The sequence below is a fragment of the Tiliqua scincoides genome, chromosome 4 (genome assembly GCF_035046505.1).
Source record: "Tiliqua scincoides isolate rTilSci1 chromosome 4, rTilSci1.hap2, whole genome shotgun sequence".
Taxonomy (NCBI): Eukaryota; Metazoa; Chordata; class Lepidosauria; order Squamata; family Scincidae; genus Tiliqua; species Tiliqua scincoides.
This window is the reverse complement of record NC_089824.1, coordinates 7,699,591-7,720,666: the sequence shown is the minus strand read 5'-3', so window position 1 is coordinate 7,720,666 and position 21,076 is coordinate 7,699,591. Positions and strand designations below refer to the sequence as shown.

The window sequence follows — 21,076 nt, the reverse complement described above, 5'->3', positions numbered from 1 at the left end:
TTCCAGCACAAATTAGGATTGCGCCCCAAGTTTGCGAATCAGCACATTGTTGCTAGAGAGCTGCAGCCAATCTTGGATCTCTAATCCCTTGTGAATCATACATTTCCACTCATTTTGTCTCATTTTTAAATGTACATCCCTAATGCTTGGGACCACAAGTGTTTCAGATTTCACTTTTTTCTGATTCTGGAATATTTGCATATACATAAAGATCTTGGGGATAGAACTCAAGTCTAAGCTCGAAATTCATTTACGTTTCATAGGGTGCAATCCTAACCCACTTTCCAGTACTGACATAAGGGCAATGCAGCTCCAAGGTAAGGGAACAAACATTCCCTTACTTTGAGGAGGCCTCCGTGAGTACCCCCCAACTGCAGGATGGAGCACACGCCCCATTGGTACCGCTATGCTAGTGCAGGAAAGTTGGTTAGGATTTGGGCCACAGACATCTTAGAGCCCAATCCTGAGCTCCCGTGGCACCAGAAACAGCTGCCGCTGCATCCTGCAGTCCCACAGCAGCAGCAGGCAGCACCTCAGGAGAAGGGGATGTGTTTTCGTCCCCTTCCCCTGTGCAAAGGAAGTAGCCCTGCAATGGGGCAACTCGATTTACTGCCAACCAAAATGTTGGCGATGAGGTAAGAGCCTGACAAGAAGGCTCTGGATCTGGTGGAGCACCACTACAACAGTCCCGCCTCCCTCCCTCCCTGCTCCCTCTCCTGGCACACCTCCCCGGCCCTCTCCCCAACTCCTGCCGCCCTGTCATGCTTCCCCCTGCTCTCTGCCCACCTCACCCCTCCCCGGAACGCTTCCTGCCATCTCCCCCATGCCTCCAATTTCCTCTCTGCTGCTCGGTGGTCCGTGCGACTGGCCAGGGACCTGCCCAGTGCTAGCCCAGCACTGGCCAGTGCCAGGCTAGCACGGGTGCTTGCCCAGCGTTAGGACTCGCAAACATGCTTTATGGCACATTTGCGACAGTGAGCGACAGTGGAAAGCCGTACACAGTAATACAATACACATAGCCTGAAGGTAATTTTATATTTTTTAAAAAATAATTTTGTGCATGAAACAAAGTTTGTGTATACCGAACCATCAGAAAGCAAAGGTGTCATTATCTCAGCCGCCCATATTGACAATCTGTGTTTGACATCACCATCTAATATGCAGCCATGATGGCAGACTCAAAACCTTTCACATTTTGGAGTGTTTTGGACTTTTGGATTAGGGATGCTCAACCTGGACAGTTAAAACCCAAATGATGAACAAACCAACCCAAAGTCTCAGACAGTCACGACTTTCCAGGAGGCTGGACCTGAACGAAAACCTTCACATTTGCAACAATATTAGGCAAAATTTGGTGGCAACACAAGTTATAACTTAAACGTGGTCTTCTATGGAAACCCCTCTTAGATAGCTCATTCCAGCCATCAGCTATTTGCTTCCTGCAAAAAAAGCTGTCAGGGCTTAAAAGTGTTTTTAAGGAATCTGGCATGTTTTCCATGCAAAAGTATGCAGAACTGTTGAGTTAAATAAATACGGAATGAGGAAATATATTCTGTATATTCTTTATACTCCAATGTTAGCAAGGATGAAGGTGAAGGCAAAGCTAAGCAGAAGTAGTTTATAGACCAATCCTATGCTCATAATCCCATGCTTATATGAGCATAATTCCATGCTCATATGTTATATGAGTAGCTCATGGAGAAATTATATGCACATCTCCTCAGATTGAATGTGTGAGGTTTACTCCTGGGCAAAAGTGTAAGGATCGCAATCTTCGGCTGCAATCCTAGACACACTTGAGAGTAAGTCACACTGAATGAGTACACATACATCGGATTGCATTAGTACCTTTTTTGTACAGAATTTGTGTTCTGTGAACCATTGGGTGAACAATAGTTTTGCAAGCTGCAATATGTAACTGCAAAAGCACTCTCCTCATTAACACCTCCGTTCAGTCAAAAACATGGACAATTAGTGCAAACATCTATTAAAAATGTGATATTGGTGACCTTGGGCTAATTAGAAAACACACTTCCTGTATGCTTAAAGACAAACCTGAAACTGATTATAGATTTTTTTAACATGTTCATTTTTCATTATACAAAGTCAGATGTTTCAGCAACAAATGAGTATAGTTTAAACTGTATGCTCTTCAGGACAGGGCCTTCCCTGTTGGGATTATGAGCTCTGCAAAGCACAATGGACACCAGTGAGGCTGAACACTATTAGTAGGTTGTTGTTCAAAGAACGTGCTTACATCTCAAAGGGTATCTGCAGCAAGCCAAACTACACGTTGCATAGGAATGAAAATAAAAGAAGGAAACAGGTCAAAACCTGAGTTAGTAGAGATCTACACTGGAGGAAAATAACGTCCTGACCATAAACAGAATCAGTTACATTAAAGCATGGGGAAAATAAAAATGTTACTTACCGGAGATCCAGGCAGTCCATCTAATCCTGGAAGACCAACTTCACCCTTTTTACCCTGAACATCAAATAGAATATTCAGAGTTATTAGCTGACACTCAAGGGAACACACACACACACACACACACACACACACACACACTGAATTCTTTATATGGTCATCCCATGCACATGGGAATGTTGGTTAAAACAGAACACTCCTTCCATTTCAGAGGGAAGGAAGTTTCATGATTATATCCTGCTCCTCCTATAGAGATAGCTCTTGTTCTCATCTGCCTATTTCATTTCCACAACAACCTTTTGAGGTAGTCTAGGCTGAGAGAGAGATGGTGACTCGCCCAAGGTGGATCAGTGAGCTTCATGGCTGAAGAAGGGATATGAGCTCAGATCTCCCGAGTCCTTGGCTGGCATTCTACTCTGCCAATGTGACACGAAACTGGCTCTCATATGCTCCCCTCTTTCTCCAGGAACCTTCCAGTGGTTTGCACAAAAGACACAAACAGTGTAAGGACCTGCAGAAACAGCAACGCCAAAACCACCAATAATGAAAACAAGGACAACCCATTGGCAGAAGTCACATCACAAACATCTAGGACAGTGGTTCTCACACTTTTCACACCGGGACCCACTTTTTAGGGGTCTGAATCTGTCAGGACCCACCAGAAGTGATGTCATGAAAGGAAGTGACATTATCAAGCAGGAAAATTTTTAACATCCTAGGCTGCAATCCTACCCACACATACCCAGGAGTAAGCCCCACTGACTATCATTGTTAAAAGCATATGCAGAGAAGCCTATTAAAAGTATAGATCTGTAATATTTCCCCAAGTGCAGTCACATACCATGGGAGCATCAAGTCTAATGAATTAAAAATAAAATACTGAAAGGGATGGGGACCCACCTGAAATTGGTTCACGACCCACCTAGTGGGTCCCAACCCACAGTTTGATAACCACTGATCTAGGATATGATAAATGGGAGAGTTAAGCAGATGCTTTGGCTGTATTTGATTAAGTGGTGGGGGGTGTTTTTGGTTTGTTCTTTTTTTAAAAAAAAGGAGCAATCCTTAGCCTGCGGTCATTCCCTACTGGAAAATTCCACATACAATAGTGTGATCCCTTAGTCAGAAGATGCATTCTGCTATTCCATTTAGACTTTTCCATTTAGAGGTTTTGATGCAAAGAACAGCAAGAGCAGCATTAGAATTTGATAACCAGCCGGGGAATTTCCAGCCCTTCTCTACCATGCATCAATCCTCAACTAACAACACACTGCTCATCTCTGCCACCTGTGACCGGTTCCTGGCCTTTTCTGCTGCTTGCACTTTGCAGAGAAGTTTCTCACAATGTAGTCTCCAGCAGAGGCTGCTCGTGGGCCATTCCTGATAATCAGGAAAGTCACCTGATAGCATTCTTCTCAGTGTGCCTTTTTCAACGCTGTAAGAGGGCTCATGGTAGCAGATTGTGAGATCCACTGCTGTAGGCCTTCCATAGAACTGGGTCATTCAACACTGTCCCCTAACACACCACTTAATTATCCTGGTGGAGGTCTCAGGAAGGCAAATTCCCTACTGTGAGATCCAAACTTTGGGGCACTCAGGAAAGTCAAGATCAGCAGAGCTGCCAGGTTATATAAGAATTTGGTTTCCTCTAGAATATAACTGAAGACACTCACCAGGAACTATTATAGATGGAAACCTCTGCCAAATGCCAGCCTGTCTAATAGCGGAATAGACAGAGCCAGCCATTAAGCTGTGCGGTTCACAGTGAATCTGCATGTGCCCTTTGAATAAACAAGGGGCACATGAGTCGACTCAATCAGCAACCTGAACCATAGCATCATTTGAAACAATTGGGAATGAATATTTATTTTTCCCAGCAATTAATTATAGAGTTACTTGTGATTTCCCCTGGAGCATCCATCAAATGTTTCTTGTCTTCAGATAAGTCTTGAAAGAGCCCACTGAGCTGAAGTCCATTTTCTGGTGTATGTGGCGTCCCCCCACCAAGTATGGAGACAGTGACACAAAGGGGTCACTTCCAGACAATTTATTTTCAGAGAAGAAGGCGGAGGTCGGTGACCATTTAGCCTTTGATTTATGTTGAGCTGTTAGATTCCTGTCACATTCAGGTCTCCTTATTGATCTCTCAGCTTCTGTTGTGGTTTTATGTGGGTATATTTTATAATACATTTTTGTTTCTTAATATGTTACAATTGCATTTTATTGCATTTATAGTCTTTGCGAAAGCTGCCTTGAACTTCTCTGATGAGAGGGAAAAGTGTGGGGTATAACTCTTTAAATAAATACATAGAGTCTTGCAAGAGACCATGTATAGGGCCAATCCTGCAAGAGGGAACATGCACATTAAAAGATACAGCCTGTTCAGTGGGGCTGGATGATCATCGCAATACAGGTGTGGACATCAGCATGGATGCTGGCTGAGTATAGCATCGTAGGGGAAGGGCCAAAGCTCAGTGGTGGGGCCCATGATTTGCTTGCAGAAAGTCCTAGGTGCCCATCCCATCCTTGCCATTTCCAAGCACAGCTGGGCAAGACTGCCATTGCCAGTCAGTTCAAACAATACTGAGTAAGGTAGACCAATGGTGTGGCTCAGTCAAAGGCAGATTCCTACACATGACTTCCCTTGCTAAAATGGGAGCACTGATGCTCAAAGCAAGTGAAATTTGCTGGAGGTTCAACCCACACATGGGTAAGCCTTCCAGTGAGAACCAAGAATTAGGCTTTTCTCAGGTGGAGAACCTGTTTCTGCATCTAGAAAGGTAAGTCTGGGTCTAGAGGGAAGTCCCAGCTATGTGGCCTGGCCAGGAGTATCTTTCACACAACCATACAGAAGAGAGGGAATGGGCACTTCCTGTTGAAATTCTGAACATTCCCTATCCAGTGGTCAACTTGCATGCCTGTCAGTTGGGAACTGATGGAGAAGAAGCAGCCTTGCATCTGGAGCTTCTGCCATGGTTGGCACTACTTCTATCATCCCCTTTCTTGCTGCCTTCCAGTGTTTTCCTGTCTGTGTCCCCATTGCTCCCAGCAGGGAATGGGGAATGCTGCTTCATTTGGGAAAGGTCAGTGGAGTTGTCAGTATGGGTGCCACCTCAGGTGGGCGTTACCTCCCACCTGAGGGTATTGCCATGCAATATGAGGGTATTGCCATTGCCACCTCAGGTGGGCGTTACCTCCCACCTGGGGTATTGCCATGCAATACCCCCTTAATCATCTGAAGCAACAAACAGAGCCCGGAACCCAGGCACAATGACATCATCATTTCATCACACCACCACCAAAGTGCTTCCAGGGCAATCAGTTGTGGCCATTCAGAACCTGGAGGGTCTCTCCCCCACCAAATGTGTCACAGGTCTCCACCCAATAGGGGCTCATATGGCCGCCACCTCCCCAGGCGCATTACCTGGGATGGACCACCCTCTGCTATCTATACTACTGGGAAAGGCTCTTGGGTTTCAGCTTTAAAGGGGAGTGTGCTGGGGGAATCTCAGGGCTATGAATTATTGCAGCTTGTCCAAACAGGAGAAATGCAAGGAAGCTCAGTGAGATCCTCAAATACAGAGATGGATGGCAATAGTTGGTAAAGTCTAGCAGAGGTCCCTTCTTGGTAGGCAGTGGCAAGAGATACCTTGGAGGATGACTCATCTGAAGCCACATCTGATGCCAATTTTGAGAGAGTGACAGCAAGAGGCAGGGTGTCCTCAGCTGGTTTTGGGACACCTCTCCCAGCCACCAGTCTGCTTCTGGGCCAAATGCTCTCACCATTAAACACCTTCTGAGGGCTTTCACTGTTGTTGTGCCCACACTTTGATATCTCCTCCTTGATGCAGTGTGGAGGAGCAGAATACACGGTTCTGAAATTGGGGCCACTTTCCTTAGGGGGATACAGAGCACATTTCTTCCAGACGGTGCCCGTTGCCCAACTGGCCGGATCGTCTAATATACCTGTGATACACATACATCCTCCTCTGTGGTCTCGTTGCACCAATTGTTATTCTGTATACCATTTTATTGGTTTCAGTGACGGTTTAATCTTCATTGAATTGTTATGTAATGATGATTTTCAGTTTGATGTTCAATGGCTTGACCTCGGGAAAGGCAGGTCAAGACATATTCAAAACAAGTACTTTGCCAGACAAATGCATGAAGCAGCAAGGGGAGAGGGACGATGACTGTGGGGGAGGCAAAGACACCTACGTTTCAGTAGAATTTTCCACTTTCAGCAGTTAAGTCAGCCTCTAATCCAACAGACGTGCTGATATCTCCTCTCGTGCCTAATGGAACAAGGCAGCTAATGAAGGCCTGCTGAGGGAGCACATCACAGTCGCTTGTTCCTCAAGATTTATGCTTCAGCCCTGACGGAATCTAATTGTCACTCTTTTGATTAGTTTAGGAGAAAATAACTTTCCGGCAAACTTGGAGTGTCACCATCTGTGCTGTTTGCTGTGGTGTGCTTAAGGCACCCTGTGTGGATTACCTTTCCAAATGAGCAACGTGAGCCTGGGAAGTAATTATATTTATTCTGTGCCACTCAAATGCAAACAATTTTACTTGCTGTCCTTTGGCCCTGGCAAAGTGAAGCAGCAGAGGTGGGAGGAATCCATATCACTGAGTACAGATTTACAACCCACCAGTGATGGCATTGTCTCCATTCTGAATAGAGAATTTATTATCTTGGGGCTTCATTGAATTATTTCCTTGGATACCTGGTGCAATTTCCATTACTTGAGTGGAGTGGAATCCTGCCAGGGCAAGTGAGAGATTCACCTTTTAGATCCCAGAAAGTGAAGAAGAGCAATTAAAATCGCTGGGGAAAATCCAACTGTTTGGGTCTAGCTTAAGATGAATTCCCAGCAGGAAAACACTAACTGGATTATTGAACTGTAGACTGAGGCAGATATTCAGTTGTAAGGCAGTGCTAAGAATTGGACTCCTTTAAAATCCATTCACCTTCAGGACATTTAGCTGTGTGCTTGTCATGCTATTTTGGACCCACAAGATTAGCACTAAGGCTGTTCACACACTATGTTGCATTGCATGAACAAAGATATGCCTGTACACACGTATGCATTTCCATGTGAGTTGACTGTACATGTGTTCATTTAAACATCAACAAGGGGACTGGATCCCTAAAAGCTGCACAGTGCAGATTATGTGTACTGCTACACAAGTATGTCAAAAATTGCATGCATACAGATCAGCAACCACATATACAATCCAGTTCACCAATTTTATATGTACTAAAAAATGTAGCTTGTGAAAAGGGCTACAATGGTTGAATAAAAAGGGTTGGGTTACACCATTGCCCATACACAGTTTATCCTATCCCCATTACATTCAGAAGTTTTTGAGCTTGCATATCTTGGTCACTGAAACTTTCCAGAGGACAGACTGAGCCCTGACACCAAGGCCTGGATGGAGTGCCCTGTCAACTGGCGATCACAAAGAACAAAGCTCTGTATCACTGGAACAGACAGATGAGCCCCAATCATGTTTGATAATTCAAAGGACAGGTGAGAGGCCTCTGTGTGCCAGAGTAAGGACCAACATCCATCACATTATGACTGGCTCTCTGGGGAAAAAAAGCAATATTTGGCCTGGGTTTGTTAAATTGCCATGATAAATGACTGTCTCCAGGTTATAAGTAAAGAAATCAATGCAAGTTTAATTGAAGGCCTTCTCCTTGCAGTTGTGAGCAAAAAGCCAGATGCAGAATGACAGGGTCATCCACTGGTCCAGAAGGGCCCTCTATGCCATCAAGCCCATACCTTGTCCCAAAGGTCCTTTGCCGTCCCTACCAATGAATCTACAAAATTCAGCTTTTGGGCTTAATCACATGGAGGGCCTGCACTGGTAGAACATGCGTTCCACCAAAGTGTGCTGTCCTCAAAGTGTTGTAAAGTGCTTTATGACAACACAAGGCACTGACACACTGGCAGGAAGGCCAGAGGCTTCCCGCACATGCTGGCAGAGCAATGGAGGCCCACTGGAGCAGGTAAGTCCAGCGCAGGGGAGGGTGGAGGGCATGGAGAAGGCAAGGAGGAGATGAATGGGGTGAGGGGAGGGAAGAATGGGGCAGCCAGGGGGGTGGTTCAGGCCTTGGAGGGGGTGGGACTGGCTGCATTGGCTCCTCAGACGCTGATGATTAAGGTAGGAATAACTCAGAGCAAATTGTAAGAAATAAATGGTTGTTAGAATGCTCATTCAGTTTTTTTCCCCTCCAAACACTCCTTGGGTACCACAAAGCTGGTTTGGCACTGTTTTCTTCATGTTGTGGCTTTCCTATCCTTTGGCACTTGATCCCGGCACAATTCTCACAGTGTATTGTGAGATTTCACAAAGCCTACATTTTGGGGGCTACATGACAATTGGTGTAGTGCTGATACGGATTGTAAATGAGGCACCTCAGATTCATTCCCTGCTCCACTGATGAAGAAGCTCATGAACTTGGCTCAGTCTCTCAGCTTGACCAACCTCACATGAGTGCCTTGAGAATCAAGCACCATGACAAGTTTTTTGAAGGAAGGTAGAATGCAAATGATGCAATAAAGCCAGGAAAAAAATGTCACCACATGCAGCGTAATGACAATCTCCTTCATGTGTTGTCCAACACAGTAAAAACAAATGAAACATAGAGAGACATTGACAGCAGTGTAAACACTGCAGCAAACTCAGCAACTGTCTTTTAAACAAGCTGTGACATGCAAAAGTGCAAATGGTGCCCACCCTTTGACCTGGTATGCCAGCAGGTCCTGGCTTGCCTTCTGGCCCTGGGGGTCCCTGTAAACAGAAGAACATTTACAGAAGATCAGTTGACTATGTAAAAATGCATACACTAAAATCTACTACCATACTCAATTAGCCTAAGCCAGTGCTTTTATCAAGAGTTAAAGTTGTTAGATCGGGGCTTTAGAATAGTTCTCAGGAGCCAGTGTCACATTTTGGAAAAAGGCTGGACTCTCCCTGATTACATGTTTAACTGCAGCTCTTTTACTATGTGCCTAAGGCTTCTCAGCACACTGTTTCTGGGTAAAGACAGAGGGATCTTCAGCATTACCTCTCAAAATGCTGGGGTTAAGAGACACGGATTCCAGGTATCTGCAGCATAGAGATGCACTTCACCTCCCCCCGCCCCGGGACAAGAACTTAAGAACTACATCTCTAGGTCAACAAGCCAGTCTAAAAGGCCAAATTACGCACATGCAGGGCTTTGTATATTCCCTCAGTGAGCGCACAGATCAGTTTCAGACTATGAACATATATACAGGTACAAGGAAGCAAGTTACTTACTGGGCTACCTGGAGTTCCAGGAGGGCCTATCGATCCTCTTGGGCCAGGAGATCCCTGAATTCAAACAACAGTATTGAAATATACACTTATATGTATTGATTTTTCATACTAATTTCAAAAGCAGTTCAAAAACTAAACCATATATATATATATGGGGCCTGCTTACACAGATATGGGGCCTGCTACACAGATATGGATTCTGAACCTTTGGAGACTCACCCAGGCTCAGCACCTTCGACAGCACTACAGTGCTCACTTCCTATACTGCAGGTTAGACTATAGCTGTGCAAACGAGCTAAGGCCTACTCGTGATTTTAACAAATGCAAAAGAAATTTGCATCCAAAAATATTACAACAAAGCTTCAACAAACTGATTATTTGCACTGAGTAAAGAACAAACTGATTCTTTACTCACATACAGTAGTTTATAGTTCACATTGGTTGTGATTCAGAACAGTTGCTATGAGAGTATTTAGTTCATCAGCACTTTTTATTCATCACACGGCCTAATCCTGAACAGGTTTAATTAGAAGTACAGCCCGGTATGTTCAATGGGTTTTATTTTATTCCCAAGCATGATTTTGTAGTATCTCAGAGTGGCCCCATTCCTTTAAGTAAATTCTGAATAGCTGTATGCTTAAAAGGAAAAAGAAAACCATCAAAAATATGGAGTAAGTGGAAACCGAACCACAGATAAGATGCAACGCCTATTGCAAGAGCTCCAAAGGGCATCTTCTTCCCACTTTCCTAGGGTAATGAAAGGAGACAAAGCAATTTCTTTTGGAGTTCTCATGAACAAGCTAGTAGTGAGTGGGTTGGAGGACTGCAACCTTTGAATAGAAAGTATCATGGGGAAGATAAACAACCTGTCAGCATCTCCTTTGGTTTAAAAGGCAGTCTATTCATAGCAGGAAGATTCCAAACTTCTCGGCCTCAGCTTATTGTTTCTGCAGCATTTGTTGGTTTTATCGATGTCTTTGATAGTGAATATCCCAAGTGTGCCTTTTAGAATAATCAAGTCTATATATTATTTTGATTGCCAGTGCAAGAGTGTTGAGGAAGCCCTTACCTGCTCTCCTTTCAGACCCTCAGTCTGCACCTGCAACAAAGAAGTTACATACATAACATTGGGGAGGAAAAAAGATCTCCATTTCCCTATGACAGAAAGACAAGTGAAGCCAGAGAACATACATGGTAGCCCCAAAGCATGCAGGAGTCACATCCTTTACAAGTCAATGGACCAGCGAGTGCCTCTAATCCTACATTAGAAGTCCCCGGTGGCTGCATTTGAGAAACTGTGAGATAAATTATTCTTGAGCAATGTACGACTTGGTATTATGGTATTGAAATGGCTAGTGCAAGTAGCAAAAAGGGGCATGTTGTTGCTTCACATACTATAGTAAGCATCAGGAGCTACAAGTCTGAAACTCAGAGATCTGGAGTACCAAATGGTCTTATTTTTTGCATCACAAGCCTCTGAGTCAGGCCAGAACCATTTGAGGGTCCTGAAGTTTGGACCTTCTGGAGTTTGTAAGTTCTTCCATAAGACCTCCACTCAAACATTCAGAAGTAGACTCCAGAACTTGCAACCAGATCTAGTGCTTTGAAATGTGTGGCATAACTGAAGCCTAGATCCCATAACTGTTGTCCAGATCCCAAGTTCTGGCTTAGTCTTCCAGCAAGTGGACTAACAGCTCCCTTATGTGGCAGCTATATGCATGCCAAAGTTGAAGGTAGGTGCACCTTGTTTCCATACAGACTGAATAAGGATTTTTGTAGGTAAATCTTCAAAGAAATACAGAATAGTCTCCTGTAATGAATTACTGAAATATTCCTTTGTTGTAAATTTTCAATTAAACAGTCTTCAGACTACAAATTTCTGTCCTCACTAAAATTGCACAAAGAACCTTAACTTTTGGTTGTGTTGTTTTCCATCAGGTTTTGGGCTGCTCCAGAAATTCATAGTGGAAAGTCTTTTTGCGCAGTGTCTCATTCCGAACCAGTCAGAGGATCTGTGTCTCATCCTCTGATTCAGTCAGAGGGTTGTTTTTTTAAGCTGATCTCTCTGAGATGCTCCCCCTTGTGATGCTGAGAGCTCACATTGTGAGAGAGAAGGTCTGACATGTAGCCACAATACAGTAAATATTGCCCACTTCACTGTACTGTAGTAGGATCATAGGGAGGTGAGGCAGCGGGGGTATTGCAGGATCTCCACCAGCCCTCCCCGATGCCCTCTGATTCAGCAAAGTGTCCAGGAAATCACTGATGCCATTCCTGTTTCCTTGATCCCCTCCAGAGTTTTGGCAGAGTGGATGAATTTTATTCCTCTCTCCACCTAAATTCCAAGAAGTGGAATTGGCAGCTCTGCTCATCTGAATTTGAGAGCCAAATCCTATCCCCCATCTTTTGCTTTGCAGCTGCTGATGAAGCATGCACTGTATGCAGTATTGGGAGCGGGGAGACAGCCTAGGAAAGGCAAACTAAATTTCTTTCTTACTTCCTCCTGGTTGCCAATGGGTCTCCTCAGACCCATGCCCCCTATTTTGTGGGTGTAAGTCTGAGGAGAGGCAGGAGGCATGTTGGGCTGGAAAAATAGGGACAGCATCCCAGCACATGCTGCTATTGTTGGGATCCACCCCTTCTAGCCCCTGGCCAGCCCTCGAAAATCCCAGCCTGAATCTTCCCCAAGTCACCCATGACCTGCCCTCTCCAGCATCTTATTGCTCTAACATGGGCTAGGTGCACATGTGGGGTGTACACAAAGCCTTTGCCCATTTCTCCTGGCAGCTCTGACATGCAGAATGGCAATGCAGCAGTTGAGCTGCCATAAGTGCAATGGATCTATCGTGCCATGAGTCTAACATCTTCACCACCTATATAGTCAACCACTTCCCTTCCAAGCACAAGAGATCAGTTCCAAGATTTACTGAGCCCTGATTTTATAAACCTAATCATTTGGCTCCTTCAAGCATTAATTCTCCATGTTTTAGCATCTCTATATACAGCAGTAGCTCTTTCTTTGTAATGTTGTATCCATGAAATCTTGGTCACCCACTAATATTCAGAAAGTCTCTTTTTTCATGCACAATATATATATATTTTTTTCTTTATGAACAGCTTACAACTGAGCCAGGTTTTCCTGGAGGTCCTATTTCACCCTGCAAGGGAAAGAAAAAGGCATTAATGTGTATATGCTTCCACAGCAATCTCTGACTCCCTTATAGACAACTTCACCATTACATTTGAGATGGGACAACTATCTCAGAGGACATAATATAGACCAGGGGCACCCAAACCCCAGCCCAGGGGCCATGTGTGACCTTCAGGGACTCCCAATCCGGTCCATGAGGAACCCCTAGTCTGCCTAGGAAAGTGCTGAGATGTGTAAGCAAGAATGTCACCAAAGAAGCTTCACATAGCCAATGGATTTTGGTTTTTCTTCTCACACATAGTCTTCACCTTACCTTTTCTCCTCTAGGTCCTATGGGGCCAGGCTGGCCTGGGCTTCCTGTGATACCCTGAAATCAAATCAACCTGTTGTCAAAGTGCATTTGATTTTTTTTTTTAATAAAAAGACTGTCAGACTCAAAGACCTAAAAAAAAAAAAAAACTCAACCACGGAAGATAATTTTCTACGAAGAACTTTAATAAAATGTATGTAGATAACAATATTCATGCATGCATAATGTACTAGTATCCCCTGTCAAAGGCAAATAACAAATAGGCTCAGAACCTAAAATGCCAAGGTATTCTCCATGACATTTTAGAATATGATCTCCAATTCTGAATCTTTCTCAATGCATTTCCAGTTAATTCTAGAAAATTGTTTCTTATCATTAAGAATTGCACACGTACCTGTTTCCCATCCACACCAGGCTTGCCAGGAAAGCCATCTAGACCTGGTTCTCCCTGAGTGAACAAACAAAAATAGAGAATTCACCATTCTGTGAGGCTGTTTCAGAAGAGCTCGGTGGGACAACTAAAGGCCCAGTCCCACACATGGTCAGTCCAGAGTGTGCCTCAAGACCAAAACAGAATTTGCTGCTTGATTTGTGCTGGTCGAGGACCAGGCAGCCCAGGAGAGATAAGTAAAGCAGATTTTTACCTACCTCTCAGTAGGCTGCCTGTTCCCCAATGGGTCTCCTCAGACTTCCACAGCTCCTTGGCTGGCATAGATCTGAGGAACCTCTGGGGCAGATCCAGGCCAGGAAGGGGGAATAGGATCCAGTAAACTCCAGTGATGCTGAGATCCACCCCTCCCACCCACAACTTGCCCCAGCCAAACCCAATCCCCACTCCAACCCAAACCACAACTTACCAGCAGTGCAGGAAGTTCTGCACTGTAAGTGTGACTGTATGAAATTCAAAAAGGGAGGAGGATTTCCCACTATAATCCCTTGTTCTGAGACACAGAGCCTAACACCGAGTGACCCCCCCCCCCGCTTCATAATTCTGTATTGCCTTGAGCAGTTCTGTTCACATAGCTGACATCTTATTTGACACAGTTATCAATACCTTGATTCCTTGGGGTCCCTTTTCTCCTCTTTCTCCCTGCAGGCCCTGAAAAGGAAATGACCGATGACATTACAAGGTTTCTTATTCTCTCCCCACGACCAGCAGCCCCGAGCTAAACTTGAATGAGTCACTGACGCACCAGTAGCCTGTGCACAGTGACTCATTACATACTGAAGTGTAGTGGAGGGAAAATGCCAATTTAGGACTCTGCCTACCTAGTAGCCTGTCTATAATGTACAAATACAGGTGGTGCCTCTGCATTTGCAGAGATTCCATTCCCAGAACCACCTGTGGATGTCGAAACCTATGGATAATGAAATCTATGGGGTCAGGGCACCCAGACCTTGGAACACAATCTGAGCTGTTTTCCAGTTGCATTCTGAGCATGTTCCAAGGCATGAGGCCATGCACTGCCTCCGTGGGCTTCAGAAAGGGCACCGGATCCAAAGGTTCCAGTCGCATCTGGGAGATTCAGTGGGTCCTTAGCTACAGGTTCAGGATTGTGGTGGGTCAAATCCACAGATCCTGAATTCTCGGATATAGAGCTGTAATAATATTCTAAAGAAGCACATGGGTATATTGTTTTGTGGCGCTTGTCAACTTGATCACCACCATCAGTATTCTACTAGCCCAAGATAAAAAATAAATTACTGTGAAATCTAACTAGGAGCTGAATCATATCATTCCTCCCCCCACTGATGCAGTGTGTTGTATCCAGCAGGGAAGGAGATTGGGAGGCTTCAGAAGGGAAAGGGGGAAAGCAAACATACCACCTACAAATATCCCTTGCTCCTTCATAAGTCTCCTGCTTCACAATGGTCTCCTTGGACCTGTGCCAGTGATTCCACTGGTGTAAGTCTGAAGACAAAAAGGGGATAAGGAGGATCCATCTGGCACAAGCCATCTCCACTGGATCCACCCCCTCCTGCAGATGGCCTGCCTCCATTCCTCCCCCTCCCCACCCTGTTTCTACCCCTCCCTGCCCTGTTTCCTCAACTCCTTGCCCCATTGTGGCCTCTCCCTGCCCTGCCACGGTCTTACCTGCTCCAGCAGGTGTAAGCAGCTCCAGGTGTACGTCAGGAGTGCTCTGCGCTCTGCCAACAGCCAGTTTGCAATAGCAGAAGTCTCTTCTGCTGTTGCAAAATGCTGCATAGAACAGTCCAATCACGCATAGGAGATGGGCTCTATGAGACAGTGGTTGGGAAAAGAAGAATGCCGTTCTCTAGAGAAACATATGCCTCTCATCAGGATCTCAAAAGAGCTCAACAGTTTGAGCTTTTAGCCAATGTAGGCATGGAAAACCATGCAAAAGCAAACACATAAACATCCAAGGCTGCAAACCTATCCACACTTTCCAGGGAGTAAGCCCCACTGAACCTGATGGAACTTACTTCTGAGTAGATATGGATAGGATTGTGCTGCAAGAGCAGAGAAATCGGTCAACATAAATTAACTCATATGAAACCAAAGGGTCGGCCAGTCAATGATAGTGGCAAAGGTGGTCAACTTCATGTTTGTGTTCAGCAGCTCCCCCCATGGATCTGGATACGTGCAGCAGGCTCCCCACATGCAGATGAATGGTTTGGCACACATTTATTTGCTAAATTTGCATCCCACTATTCATGCAGTACAATCAGAGGGGTTTACAAATACAAAATAATACAACTGACAGATGCTACAAGGAGCAACTTAAATCAATCCTGAAAGCTCTTGTGACCATTAACACTGCCTTCTATAATAATCATAACAGTGGAACTCTGCTACGACTTGACAACTCTAAACTGAGGACATCAAAACAAGGATCCAGTTTGGTATCCATTTTATGACTATATAAATCTGTGTTGTATTGTGAATTTGTGTTGTGTTGTATTGTGAATTTGAAATCACAGAAAAATTATAGATGTTGTAGAGAACAAAGTGATAGCTTCTCATGTCATACCATGCACCAAATAATGTCAGACAGGGTGTCTGGGTAAAGGGGATAAGAGGTGATCAAGAAGGTCTCCATCCTTACTGCCTGTCACGTAGAATCAGATCAGTCAAGGAGGAGACTGAAAGGTTCTTCAGCTCAAGCTGTAGAAAATGTAGTCCTGAATGCTTTTGGATACTGGAAAATTGCAAGGTTCAAGGTGCAATTTCAAACCTAATGAAATGTCGTAACAATCCATAATCATAACGCAGCATCTCTACACTATAATCACACTGCTGCAGCTCACTGAAAATCCTATTTTAAAAAGGAACTCAGAATAACCCCAGGTTTCAAACCTTGCCATAGAGCTAATATGAATTATCAGAACCTGCAGAAGTGATAGTGTTGCTTCTGATAGTGAAGGTCAGGAAGAGTCTCCAAGCTACCTTCTCCAAGCTACCTCCAAGCTCTTCACATATGGTCTCCCTGTACTAGCTTTGCATGGACCTTATGTGTGCGAATATGTGTTGTTGCTGCCTCACCTTCAGTGTCTATGGGCACAATCCTAACCAACTTTCCAGCACTGGCATAGCTGTGCCAGTGGGGCATGTGCTGCATCCTGCAGTTGGGGGGGGGCAGTCATAGAGGCCTCCTCAAGGTAGGGCAAAGTTTGTTCCCTTACCTTGGAGTTGCATTGCCCTTATGTCAGCGCTGGAAAATTGGTTAGGTTTGTAGCCTATAACTCTATGTTTTCCCTGGCATGGAGAACTCTGAAAGTTTGGCTATGGCAAAGTCAATATTGGCCAAGGTAGGTCCTGAGAAGGAATCAGCAGGCCTCATGGATGCGCTAGCCCTGAAGTCAGGTATACCTGATCTCTGGCCCCTCTCTTCTTATCTTCCCCTCAGTGTTATCAAATATGAAGTGCATCCTTTTAAACCTTTGATTAGTAAGTCAAGTCACAGCCATGTCTCCCACCTCGGCCAACGCTTCCCATTTCTCCACACTGATCCTTAAGTTTCCTTTATCCCTTCCCTGCTCAGTCTAGAGCCTGATAGTCCCACACAACCTTTGTAATTCTGGGACCTCATTCTGTACCTGTCTTCATTCACAGGAGCATCATCCCCCGCTAATTTCCTTGCAGACACTGTGTTCTCCCTCTGGTTGGTCTTCAGAGAAGCATCAGTGTGACTGCTAGGGTGCTGTTATGGTGCTGCTTTTATATGCTTCCCCCTCTTCCCCCTTATTGTAAATAATTCCTCAATAAATGATGTGTTTATTTGAGTAACTTCCAGTCTCCTGCACATGTGAGTTTTACAAATCTCAGTGAATCAGTGCAGAGCTATTGTTCATTTATGGAAACTTGGGCATATTAAATAAAACAGAAGGATGACTTACAGGTGCTCCAACATAACCTTGGCGTCCTGGTGGACCTGGCTGACCATCTACTCCCTGACCAGATGTAGAAAAAGAGAAACAAAGATGAGCATCAGCACAAAAATCTATGCAAATTTATTTACAAAACACAATAACTAATGTGCATGCTTTTACTTCCAACCCCTATCACAATCAATCCTTTTGGAAGGATTTCACATCCATAAGCCCCTTTATTGCATAGACAGAAGACACCTTTCTTCCTTCAGAAAAAAAAACTGATTGAGGCTTAAAATAAATTGGATATGAGAAGGAGAGCGGCTGAGTTCTACATAATCAGCATTTGCCCCTTGATAGAGGCTTAACAGTTATATAAATGTTAATTATATTGCTTATAAACTGTTATAGTGCTAAACCGATTCTGCAGACTTCCAGTATTTTGATATATTCTATGTATTAAGATTTTAATATATTGTATGATTTATATATTGTATACTTATATATGTATTGGCAACCTTCAGTCTCGAAAGACTATGGTATCGCGCTCTGAAAGGTGGTTCTGGCACAGCGTCTAGTGTGGCTGAAAAGGCCAATCCGGGAGTGACAATCCCTTCCACACCGGGAGCAAGTGCAGTCTGTCCCTGGTCTGTCTCCCTGGCTATGGGCCTTCCTTCTTTGCCTCTTAGCCTCAGACTGTTGGCAAAGTGTCTCTTCAAACTGGGAAATGCCATGCTGCACAGCCTGCCTCCAAGCGGGCCGCTCAGAGGCCAGGGTTTCCCACTTGTTGAGGTCCATCCCTAAGGCTTTCAGATCCCTCTTGCAGATGTCCTTGTATCGCAGCTGTGGTCTACCTGTAGGGTGCTTTCCTTGCACGAGTTCTCCATAGAGGAGATCCTTTGGGATCCGGCCATCATCCATTCTCACGACATGACCAAGCCAACGCAGGCGTCTCTGTTTCAGCAGTGAATACATGCTAGGGATTCCAGCACGTTCCAGGACTGTGTTGTTTGGAACTTTGTCCTGCCAGGTGATGCCGAGGATGCGTCGGAGGCAGCGCATGTGGAAAGCGCTCAATTTCCTCTCCTGTTGTGAGCGAAGAGTCCATGACTCGCTGCAGTACAGAAGTGTACTCAGGACGCAAGCTCTGTAGACCTGGATCTTGGTATGTTCCGTCAGCTTCTTGTTGGACCAGACTCTCTTTGTGAGTCTGGAAAACGTGGTAGCTGCTTTACCAATGCGCTTGTTTAGCTCGGTATCGAGAGAAAGAGTGTCGGAGATCGTTGAGCCAAGGTACACAAAGTCATGGACAACCTCCAGTTCATGCTCAGAGATTGTAATGCAGGGAGGTGAGTCCACATCCTGAACCATGACCTGTGTTTTCTTCAGGCTGATTGTCAGTCCAAAATCTTGGCAAGCCTTGCTAAAACGATCCATGAGCTGCTGGAGATCTTTGGCAGAGTGGGTAGTGACAGCTGCATCGTCGGCAAAGAGGAAGTCACGCAGACATTTCAGCTGGACTTTGGATTTTGCTCTCAGTCTGGAGAGGTTGAAGAGCTTTCCGTCTGATCTGGTCCGGAGATAGATGCCTTCTGTTGCAGTTCCAAAGGCCTGCTTCAGCAGGACAGCGAAGAAAATCCCAAACAAGGTTGGTGCAAGAACACAGCCCTGCTTCACTCCGCTTCAGATGTCAAAAGGGTCTGATGTGGAGCCATCGAAGACAACAGTGCCCTTCATGTCCTTGTGGAAAGATCTGATGATGCTGAGGAGCCTGGGTGGACATCCAATCTTGGGGAGAATCTTGAAGAGGCCGTCTCTGCTGACCAGGTCGAAAGCCTTTGTGAGATCTATGAAGGCTATAAAGAGTGGCTGTCGTTGTTCCCTGCATTTCTCCTGCAGTTGTCTAAGGGAGAATACCATATCAGTGGTGGACCTGTTGGCTCGGAATCCACACTGCGATTCTGGATAGACACTCTCTGCAAGTACCTGGAGCCTCTTTAGTACAACTCGGGCAAACAGCTTTCCTACAACGCTAAGGAGAGAGATGCCGCGGTAGTTGTTGCAGTCACCCCTGTCACCTTTGTTCTTGTACAGCGTGATGATGTTTGCATCCCTCATGTCTTGAGGTACTCCACCTTCTCTCCAGCAGAGACAGAGGATTTCATGCAGCTCAGTGACGATGATCTCTTTGCAGCATTTTAGGACTTCAGCAGGGATGCTGTCTTTTCCAGGTGCCTTGCCAAAGGCAAGGGAGTCCAGGGCCACGTGAAGTTCTTCTAGGGTTGGTTCACTGTCAAGCTCTTCCAGCACAGGCAGGCACTCAATGTTGTTCAGTGCTTCTTCGGTGACTACATTTTCTCTGGAATATAGCTCAGAGTAGTGCTGCACCCAGCGTTCCATCTGCTGCGCCCGATCCTGGATGACCTCGCCTGTGGCAGACTTCAGAGGGGCAATTTTCTTCTGTGTTGGACATAGGGCCTGCTTGATACCATCATACATCCCCTTGATGTTGCCCGTGTCAGCTGCTATCTGTATCTCGGAACAGAGCTGGAGCCAGTAGTCGTTAGCACATCTCCTGGCAGTCTGTTGGACTTTGCTGCGAGCAGTTCGGAGGACCTGCAGGTTGCGCTCACTGGGACAGGCCTTGTATGCTGCTTGAGCTCTCCTCTTTTCCTCAATGACTGGTGTCAACTCCTCAGAGTGGGCTTCAAACCAGTCTGCCGCCTTGTTGGTCTTCTTGCCGAATATGGACAAGGCGGTGTTGTAAACGGTATTCTTGAAATGTTCCCATCTGTTGGATGCGTTTGCGTCGGCCGGGCCTGGAAGAGATTCCTCAAGCGCTTGTGCAAATTCCTCCACTTTTCTCTGATCCCGGGTCTTGCTGGTATCAATGCGAGGTCTTCCTTCCTTTTTCGTGTGATACAGTCGCTTTGTTTGCAGTTTCACTCTGCTGCACACCAGGGAGTGGTCAGTGTCGCAGGCAGCACCATGATAACTGCGTGTGATCTTGATGCTGGGAAGGCTGGAGCGTCTGGTGAGGATCAGGTCGAGCTGGTGCCAGTGCTTTGATCTTGGATGTCTCCAAGAGACTCTATGTTGGGGCTTTGTGTTGAAGAACGTGTTGCTGACACAGAGACCGTGATGATAGCAAAACTCTAGCAGGCGTTGGCCATTTTCGTTCATCCTCCCAGTGCCAAACTGACCTAAGCAAGTGGGCCATGAACTGTTATCAGCACCAACTCTAGCATTGAAATCGCCGAGGATGAACAATGGCTCTTTTACAGGGATTTTCTTGACAGTGGTGGCCAGGTCATCATAGAATTTGTCTTTGGCTTCTGCTGGAGACGACAGAGTCGGTGCATAAGCACTGATGAGAGTGATAGGTCCTGCTGATGACTGGAGCTGCAGGGACAAAATTCTTTCACTTCCCACAGTAGGTGGGATGATGGATTTCAGCAGGGTATTTCTGACCGCAAAGCCAACGCCATGTTCCCTGGTTTCGTTTGGTGGTTTTCCCTGCCAGAAAAATGAGAAATTTCTCTCC

General features: G+C 45.3%; 1 protein-coding gene across 1 annotated transcript in view; it reads right to left on the bottom strand.

Moving 5' to 3' along the window:
* Window positions 1–21,076, bottom strand: part of COL22A1 (collagen type XXII alpha 1 chain) — a 165,780-nt gene that overhangs the window by 67,413 nt on the left and 77,291 nt on the right. The window contains exons 14-22 of the mRNA XM_066625564.1: window positions 17,560–17,613; window positions 14,255–14,299; window positions 13,595–13,648; window positions 13,204–13,257; window positions 12,862–12,897; window positions 10,809–10,838; window positions 9,740–9,793; window positions 9,176–9,229; window positions 2,432–2,485 (exon numbers count right to left, since the gene is read on the bottom strand). Of these exons, the coding sequence (XP_066481661.1) occupies window positions 2,432–2,485; window positions 9,176–9,229; window positions 9,740–9,793; window positions 10,809–10,838; window positions 12,862–12,897; window positions 13,204–13,257; window positions 13,595–13,648; window positions 14,255–14,299; window positions 17,560–17,613 (435 nt within the window). The remainder of the gene's footprint in view (window positions 1–2,431; window positions 2,486–9,175; window positions 9,230–9,739; window positions 9,794–10,808; window positions 10,839–12,861; window positions 12,898–13,203; window positions 13,258–13,594; window positions 13,649–14,254; window positions 14,300–17,559; window positions 17,614–21,076) is intronic.